At 45.6% G+C, this 9,326-nt stretch overlaps 2 protein-coding genes across 2 annotated transcripts; both read left to right on the plus strand.

Annotated features, from left to right (window-relative positions):
• Window positions 1-4,877: 4,877 nt before the first annotated feature.
• PHALS_03641 (E3 ubiquitin protein ligase) lies at window positions 4,878-7,536 on the plus strand (the record flags this gene model as incomplete). Its single annotated transcript, XM_024717887.1, has 6 exons — window positions 4,878-5,670; window positions 5,734-6,011; window positions 6,102-6,539; window positions 6,599-7,134; window positions 7,199-7,366; window positions 7,437-7,536. The coding sequence occupies 6 exons, from the start codon at window positions 4,878-4,880 to the stop codon at window positions 7,534-7,536; spliced, it is 2,313 nt and encodes a 770-aa protein (XP_024583342.1).
• Window positions 7,537-7,677: 141 nt separating this feature from the next.
• Window positions 7,678-8,318, plus strand: PHALS_03642 (rna binding; the record flags this gene model as incomplete). Its single annotated transcript, XM_024717888.1, has 2 exons — window positions 7,678-8,132; window positions 8,183-8,318. 2 exons carry the CDS (start codon window positions 7,678-7,680, stop codon window positions 8,316-8,318), a joined length of 591 nt encoding a protein of 196 aa, XP_024583343.1.
• Between the last annotated feature and the right edge of the window lie 1,008 nt (window positions 8,319-9,326).

A 9,326-nucleotide genomic window follows, 5' to 3' on the forward strand; every position in this document is an offset into this window, starting at 1 on the left:
TGATCTTTGACTGAATTTTTAAAAATTTAACTCAAAGATAGTATTCACAGTCTTCGAGATGGGCAAACGGCATGCTGATCTTAGGTATACCGTGGCTTGAGAAGCATGAGTCATGGATTGATAGGCGATTGAAAACGATTGGGGGTAGCTTTCCTGGCGTAAGTGAACCCCCTGGGAGTAATGGACCCACACTCACCATGCCTTGGAAAAAGCATTCAAGCGCCCGGCAGTATTGGTATACGTCATGCAATTTACATTCAGCATGTTAGGGAAGATATGAAGTCGTGTGGAGTGGACACTGGTGGTCACTCAGTCTGTCGACAGATCAAGTGGCACCCGGAACTGGCACTTTGAATACGAATGAATCGTTGGTGGGCATGAATTTATGAGGGAGAGATGGCGGTTGTCGCCCCCCTCGAGACGAAAGGTTGTTGTTGACATGTATGTACTGGAAAGTCGAAGGAATCGACTGCGGCTGTATATGCCGCAACTCACACTAATACATTGGTCGAGTCCGTTAAGGTTATGGGTCAGTGGGTATAACTGACCACAAAGGTAATGCTCCGACCCGTTGAGTGGTCGGCGCACACATTTATATTCATCAACTATATTTGTTGATCGGGGTACTGATACTCCTGCTCTGGATGCGGTTTAGTCCGCGGGTGAGTAAGTCCAGCTTACTACTCCCCATGATGAAATTGTAGCATGCAAATATGCTGGTCCACGTATTGTGGATGCGAGACTGATAGAATATATGTTCTTTTAGCACCGTTATCGACATCAAAAAATTGGTACAGCTTGACGAAGTAAATAACGATGAATTATGACACAACCTCAAGTCTGATGGCATTGCAGAGGTCGTGTTGCAACAGTCGAAGGTGAATTCACCGAAATTACGCTCATCATCAGCTATGGATGATTCGGCTCTTGTTTGACAGCGTGTGGAATCACGCAGATGATTTACTATTCTGAAAAATACAACTGATAGTTATTACTCACTTATTATGGATCACAAGCATGACGTCCTTAGTGCAAACCCGTCCTCTGGTCTACCACCTGGAGTTTGACACGAAATTGATTGTAAATTTGGTTTGAAGCATACAGTGCTTCGACAGTGGTCACTGTCGCGGACACAAGTGAATTTATTAATGAGTTCTTTGCTCTAGAGCAAGCTTCCTGGTTTATAAGGGAATGAACGCAGCGGAGCTACCGTAGCTCTTTTGCTCAGAGGAAGCTTGGTTAAGGTCGGTGACCTTAGTTATATACTTAGAACCAGTACGAATGTAGCGGATCGCAATCCATTAACTCCAAGAGTAGTTACAATTTTACCCAAAGACTAATTACCTCTTCCGTTTAGAATGTAAGCTATATTTCTCGGTTCTATTTGCGGCAAAGCCGCCTATATCTAAAACTATAGATTTTCCTATCTATATCGTATAACCTTATAACTACTGGCAGTCCAGTCACGTACTGACTTCTTGTTTATGTATAGCCACGCCCATTGTTTGATCACACCATCTTGTGTAACCCACATCATTTTGTGGTCACACCATCTTGTGTGAATCACACCCTCCATACCAGGGCACGTGAAACTCTGTTACACTCTTGTGAACACCTACAGTTCACATTCAACTGTCGCCTCGAACGAGGCTCGCGTGTCTATGACACCACAACATCACCAGGACTACTTTCACGAATTCTCTGCTCAATGAGCCGTGTCTCGAGGACACAAAAGACACCCAGCATCACTGGCTTTGAGAATGCCCGCGGACAAAGCCTTTTTAGCCTACTGCATGCGGTGTAACTTCGGACAGCACATTCGAAGCTCTCGGGAACCGAGTATCGCGCAGCGCATTGTCAGTGACACAGTTGCACGACCAAGCACACAGACACGATGCCTACTCCCGATCCCGCACAGTGCCTGCCACGAACGATCGATTACCTCGTCGAAGAAATTGAACGAAGTCGACTACAAGTCCGGTACTTCTTCTTCAGGATGGGTAGAAGAGGAGGGCGAGGTGCCCCAGCGGCGCGACGTGACCCTGCTCGAACCTTGTAGATGCTGTGTCCACTTCCCGAATTCTTGACTTCCTCAAGAAACCCCTGTGGATACGTACCGCACGCGACTTCGAGCCTAAAGAGGAGACGCTCCTATACCGCGATGCGGACGATCCTGTGGTGCTCGCCCCTAGCGAAACCGCTGCACGTAACGAAGAGCTCTTTGAGCGATTGTTGCAGCGGCACCGAAGACTTTCCTCGCTGTTCAATTTACAGCCGAGCCACAGAAAGGTGGAACGCCATCTTCGGTTCGAGTTTGCCAAATTCAAGGCGCGTCCTTCAAATTGTCGCCCTGCGACGTATAGGTTAACTAATCACGCTTTCGGGAGCTCTGTGGTCTCTCGCACGGGTGAGTCTGCGACCGCAGCAGCTCAGGGCCATAGCTTTAGCTCAGCTCATGGCTCTTCGGCTTCCCTGGCTATTGCCGAGGAGTACGGGGCGTATGACGACGCGGAAGGTCAAAATCCTTCTCATCATAAGCGTCAACGACGTCTGAGCAATCTTGCCGAAATGGCACTTCAAACTCCCATAAGTTCTTACAGTCGGGGTATCCCCGGCTTTTCACAATCTACTGGGTTTGACCCTGGCGACGACGTCGACCAACAAGACCTTTCCACGTAATAGTGGACAATACCATTCGCGTCGAGAAGAGTCGTCGCCAGACGATGACGACTTGGTCAATCGCCATCCGCTTTCTCGCGATCGCAATCGGGACTCCGTTGAGCATCATGCTGGGGTTGCATACCGCTGCGCGGAAGACCTAGAGAGCTTGGAGCACGTTGTGCACCGGCTGCCTCACGTCGGGGGCTATCGCGCTCTGTCTGGCGGCTCCTAGCCGTTAAGCAGACGAATACGTCGCTTCATGCGAAGGTGGAGTGCTTGGCGCCGTGGGAGATGGAGATCGTTGCACTCCGTGCTCAAAACCAGTTGCTGGTCTAGCTTCTGGGTGGTCGAGCGCATGTGGTTAGCGCTGGCGGCGTCATAAACGCAGTCGTCGCCGACATCTTCTGCTCTAGGTGCTCTAGCAGAGCATTTTCATAGCTCGAAAACGCATCTAGGCACTCGCTTATCGCTGCGGGTCCTTGCGAAGCAAGGTGTTGCACGCCCTCAGTGACACCAGTTTTTTTAGCCTATCCCGCATGCTCTGGCGCAATTGCTTCATCCTTACAGAATACAGTCGTAACCACTCAGGAGTATATTGGATACAAGTACTACCAAGTGCAGCAAGGCTGCCGCAGCTCTTTTCTTAGAGGAAGCATACTAAGGTTACCGACCTTACTTTCGACACTAGAACCAGTATGAGTATAGCGGATGGCAATCCGCTTCCCCCAAGAGTTCCCAAAACCTTAACCCAAGTTAAATGTACTCTTTTGTTCAAAATTGAAATATTATTCATTATTTTTTTTGCGGCAAAGCCGCCTATATTTGAATCTCTAGGCTTTCCTTATTAAATACCTAATCGATATGCATAACTACTGGTTGTCCCACCACGTAGTGGCTTCTTGTAACGGCGCAACCACACCATTGTGTGATTACACCGTCTTGTGTAATCCACACCTTTGTACAGTCACACCATCTTGTGTGACCCACCCTTTCATACCAGGGTACGTATAACCCCTTACAGCAGGGACGTATGTCTGAATGTGCGTTATGATCCGCAAGCATTATACGTGGTGTATTTACATTATTTGGTGCCTGTGAGCATGACAATTCTCGTTGGTATTGAGATTTGTATACGGGTGACCCGGTCTCAATTCCCGTGTGGGAAGCACTATTAAGTCATTACTGGTGCTTTATTTATAAAATCTCTGCCATGAGGTGGCCGTGCGCATTGCACAGAAATTTTTTGACTATCAACGCTCGTGTTAAAAACGCATAAAGTTTGGGCTCGTGCACTCCTACCAGGAGCGGAATCGTGGGCCTATCAGATTAATAAGTCTGGTAGTTTCTCAGCAGTTTCAAAAGTACATTCATTTTGAATTTATTCTATTTAGGTAAATGCATCTTTTTTATAGCAAGGTTAGCAGCTGCTTTTCGGGTTAATACCGATATTTCTATATTTTGAATATATACAATTACATCTAGTGTTATGTGAACTTCGTACATCTGTGCATCATGTGAAGAATTAGCTGTATGTATGTTTAAGGGCCAAGCACACAAAACCACAGTGCTTGTGTGCTGCATTCACCCCTCATTACGATGTAATCGTACACTATCTGGCTTTGAAGAAAATGCGCAAGTGACCATTTTATAAAAAAGTCTGGTCCTGGAAATTCCTCTTTACCATGTCTGCTCTTTTGAGGTACTAGCACCGATCCCTGGCTAAAGTGGTTTGTAGCTTGGTCTGGGACCGGAAGGTACCTGGTTTGATATCTGAATCAAGGACGCCGGAGATAGGTCACTATAGCGGACGAGCAATCACATCCAATTGGGTGTGTGATAGTTGGGTGGGAGGAGACCCCACAGACCGACTCGGTCCCAATGTGGGTTGGATAGCATCCCGCACTAGAGAAACTTGAACCTAGTGTGTGGGTTCCGGTAAGTTAAATCTCTCTTCTGAGGTACTTGCAACGGAATACAGTCGAATTGTTTGCGATGAAAAGTGACAAAGTGACTCTCCGAGTCCTGAATAAACACGTCCGCCCTCACTCGGCAATACATGGTCTAGCCACTTCTGAAGGAGAAGGCGTGACTGCGCTCAGCCTCCTCGTTGCACAAAAGTCCAATGAATAATTTGAAGTATTCAAAAGCCCCTTAAATCAGTAATTATTGGCCAAAATTTAATTTTTAAAGAGCAGATTAGATGGCATCAAGAAAAGATGAATACGCAGCAGGTATGCGTCGATGTCGAGCAGATATGGAAAAAGGTTTTCCATACGTCGTATGCACACTATTTGTCGCAGGGCTTGGAGCCAAACGACGCAGTGGCTCATGCCCTGCTAGAAATGCAGCAGCTCGCAGCTGGTGGCGCTACGCCAACTAGCCCCTCGACAGTAAATGCCACCCATGACAACGTAAAAATGGAGGATGCGTCTCTTTTGTGTCATGAGCCGGGTATCATAATGGAGACGCTAAATTTAGCGATACCGCCTGCATCTACGTCCGCCGAATTGCCCCCGTCCAACATCACCGGAGCTTTTACCGTTGACGCTACACCTTCTCCTTCTCCTGGGCAGATTGCTGCGCGATCTCTATCGGGTGTTTATAAGACAGATCGTAATATGACTGCCACTGGTGATGTAGCCAGAATTGAAGCAAGTTTTGGTTTAACATCGATGACGACACAACTGGAAAAAGTTTTGACGCTTGCACTAGAGACCAACGATTTCCGTGTAGCAAAAAGTCTAGTGTATCAGGTTTTCTCTGATCCAAAGGCAATAAGTGCGTTGTTTTTAAAGAGAAGTGAGAGTGAAGAAATAAATGAAGATGAAGTCGGAAGGCAGTGGTGGGGCATTGATCGGGACCAGGTACAGCGGGTATTCTCGCTTTTAAACGCGGCAATGACGGGAATCGACCAGAAGGCGATGCAAAACACATTCAAAAATGCACTAGAGATGCTAGTTACGCAACCATGGAATGTTTGCTCAACTTGGCATGCTCCTTATGCTTTGCGTTTTTTTCTGGTGTTGTTTGAACACCCTCTAGTGTTTGATCCGGAATATTAAAACGTGGTAGGTGGACTGTGTCGACTATTCTATTACCTTTCCGAAAAGGCCAAGGCCCTCCTTCGCGCGCAGTGGTTAGCAAATTACTCTGCTGATGAATTGCATCGGCTACTTGACATTCTCCAGCAAGCAATCACAATTTGTCTCTATGGCTCTCGCAAAATGGACTTTGTATATGCAGCATGTGGTGTGCTTGCCGAGCTTTATATCGTAAATCTAGAACGTATGAAAATTTCGAAGCCTTTCGCTACATACGATGAGTTTTATAATGACGCGATCAATTCAGAGGTGGATATCGTCGACGATTACTCGCGGTCTATTATTTATTGAAAAAAACGCCGTGCTGCCACACGTGCTGCTCAACGTTTCGTGCGTGAGGAAGCGCGTCAGCGGGAGATGCCCGAAATCATTGCGGGAGAAATGGGGCAAGACGAAGCTGATCGAGAAGAAAACCGCATGCCTGAACGTCAGCTATCGGAAATGTCGTTTTGCGATTTTCCTTTTGTATTAGATGCAGCATCAAAGAGCAAAGTTTTACAGATCGACTCGGACATCGAGCAGCGTGCACGTGCACAAGATGCTTTTTTATCTCGATCGAATACAGAAGGTATGCCTTTGCCTTATTTAGTTTTGAAAGTAAGACGTGAGAATTTTGTGGAGGATGCAATGCAACAAATTGTTCGTTTGTCGACATCAGCTGATATTCTTAAAAAGCCGCTGAAAGTCAAATTTGTTGGAGAGGAAGGGATTGATGAGGGTGGCGTACAGAATTTTTTTTTCAAATCCTCATTCGACAACTGCTTGATCCAGCATATGGTATGTTTAATTACGATGAAGAAACACACACACTGTGGTTTGATAGCGATTCACTGGAGGCTACAATGGAGTACGAGCTGATTGGCACGCTACTAGGCCTTGCGATCCATAACGCCGTTATTCTTGACGTGAGCTTTCCTCACATCGTTTACAAGAAACTGATGGGATGTGCACTTGGACTACAGGATCTAGAGTTAGCACTTCCGGAACTTGGACGGGGTCTGCGACAGTTGCTCAATTTCAAAGGTGATGTAAAAGAGGCGTATCAGCGTAATTTTGAGTACTCGTACGAAATATTTGGCATGGTGAAAACGGTTGGGTTGAAGCCTGGAGGTAGCACCATTTCCGTTGACAACGCTAATCGCGAAGAATACGTAGCTCTCTACGTGGATTACGTGCTGAATAAATCGGTCACTCGACAGTATACAGCTTTTCATCACGGCTTTCACCAGGTCTGCAACAGCGATGTGTTAAGTATGTTTAGATGGGAAGAGTTGCAATTGTTGATTTGTGGAAGCAGCGACTTGGACTTCAAAGCGCTTGAAGAGGCGACCCTTTACGAGGATGGCTTCACAAAAGACAGCGAGATAATTCGGTGCGTAGTTTCAAAACTTGTATGTTCGGACGGTCTAACATTTACGTAATGGTTAACGTGGTAGAGCTTTTTGGGTCATCGTCCATGCCCTTCCATTGAAAGACAAGAAGAAGCTTTTGCGGTTTGCAACTGGTAGCGATCGTGTACCGATTCGTGGACTTTCAAATCTTGTGTTTGTTATTTCTCGCAACAATGGACCCGACTCTGACCGCCTTCCAACAGCACACACATGGTAAGAAATAATCATTTATTATTACAATAGCAGCCAAAGCTAAGACATTGTGATACGACTGAATTGACAGTTTCAACCACCTGCTGCTGCCGGAGTACAGTAGTCGGGATAAGCTTAAAGAGCGTCTTTTAATAGCGATAAACCAAGCTGAAGGTTTTGGACTTCGCTAAAAAATCTGTTACTTTTGTTTGGGCTTATCGAATAGACAAAGTAAAAGTTTGCGTAAACTAAAATCCTAATTTTCTAAGGTGCATTGCCAAGTTACCACGACTCACACGCCTGGCTTATCGCCATGCACTGCCTACGTCGCAATGCTTCCGTATGCTTATACCAACAATGATGTAGCACAACTCTTTGCTCCCTTTGGAAAATTGGCGCGGGTACTTGTGCTGCGTGACAAGCAGACACGTCGTAGTCGCGGCGTGGCCTTTGTACAGTTCGCTAGAGCCGAGGACTGTGCGAGCGCAGTAGCTAAAATGGGCAAAATGCCACTTGAAGATATGACACTGGCAGTATCGCTTTGTCGTGACAACGGACGCTCGCAGGCGTTTGCCAAGAAGCGCAAGTTCACGACATCCCAACGCTGCTTCGAGTGCGGTCAATTAGGCCATGTATCTTATGAATGCCCACGCAACGTGCTGGGCACAAGAGATCGACCTGTAACGATGGGAGGCAAAAGGAGTAGAAAGACTTTGAAGAAAAGGAAGAAATTTGATCCGCACGAGCGCGCGCATTATTTCAATGATGAAGACGTCACCAACATCCTGTATGTTTTTTTTATATGAAGCGAAGTTTAATCTAATTGACTCTATGCAGAGCGCCGCCTACAGATCCTGACGATGATGACGTTTCCATCTTACTACTAGCATATCCGTCGAAAGCATCATCAACCAAGACACTGCCTTCACCGTTGTTTCCCGCAGCATCTCTACTCATTACCTTTCAGATATAAAACAAGATGCCACATGACATCATTAACTGACATCATTAGATCACTGAAATTTAGCGAGATTTTTGAGAAGAAGCAATAAATTTACGCTGTAGCGGCTCGAGTGTGGACGAAAATGCGCAATACTTAAGGTGGGCTTTTGTCGAACCAAATGCGTGTTTGTTAGCAAAATGAATGGTGAATTGATCATGGGATTCGTTCGCTATTATTTTTAAACTCTTAGCCTACCATATGTTCCAAAATCTACTTCAAAAATTGCTTCGCCCGATGCTGCCAATCCGAGTGTCACGTCCCAACTCCACTAGGATCATTTAATCAGTCAGAAACGCTCGTCGTATGTGAAACCGAATACTGTTAGTATACCGACGACTTGACACCGATCGAGGCGCATGGTCGAAAACAAGGACATCCCGAGTCTGATTAAGTAACTGACTCAACCGAGAAGATTGACCGTGATGAGGAGTTTGATGTGCTACGTGATTATCTCACTAATTTTGAGATGCCGTCTTGGCAACAATTTGTTTCTTGGTGGTAAAGTAGTGGAATCTGATTCTTCCATAATGATATTGGAGAGTAAACAGCAAGAAAGCGCACATTGAACAACAGGGTTCACAAAAAAATCAAGAAAGCGGTGACAAAAAAGTGGACTGCATTTTCTTCAATGCAACTTGAAGTGCCAGGATCATGTGGACACCACCGCCACGACACAATACCGAGTTAATGATCAGGTTAATCTAATTTATACTTCTAACCAGACCATTGGATGAACGATTTTATTTTGATAGCGTCTTCAAAGTATACGAAGGCGATTTTTCTAGACAACATGGAAACTATGAAATGTGAAATAAGTTGATATATATTTAAGAAAATTATTATTTAGACCGATGGTTATCGAAAAATAACATGATCGTGACGATTGGTGCATAATTACATTAATATCAACACTTGCTTTTATGATATATGCCGAAACATTTCAATTTCAATAAAGCTGATTTTCTTTACCCGTCTACG

Source organism: Plasmopara halstedii (genome assembly GCF_900000015.1).
Source record: "Plasmopara halstedii genome assembly, contig: Scaffold_2386, whole genome shotgun sequence".
In the NCBI taxonomy this organism is placed as follows: domain Eukaryota; phylum Oomycota; class Peronosporomycetes; order Peronosporales; family Peronosporaceae; genus Plasmopara; species Plasmopara halstedii.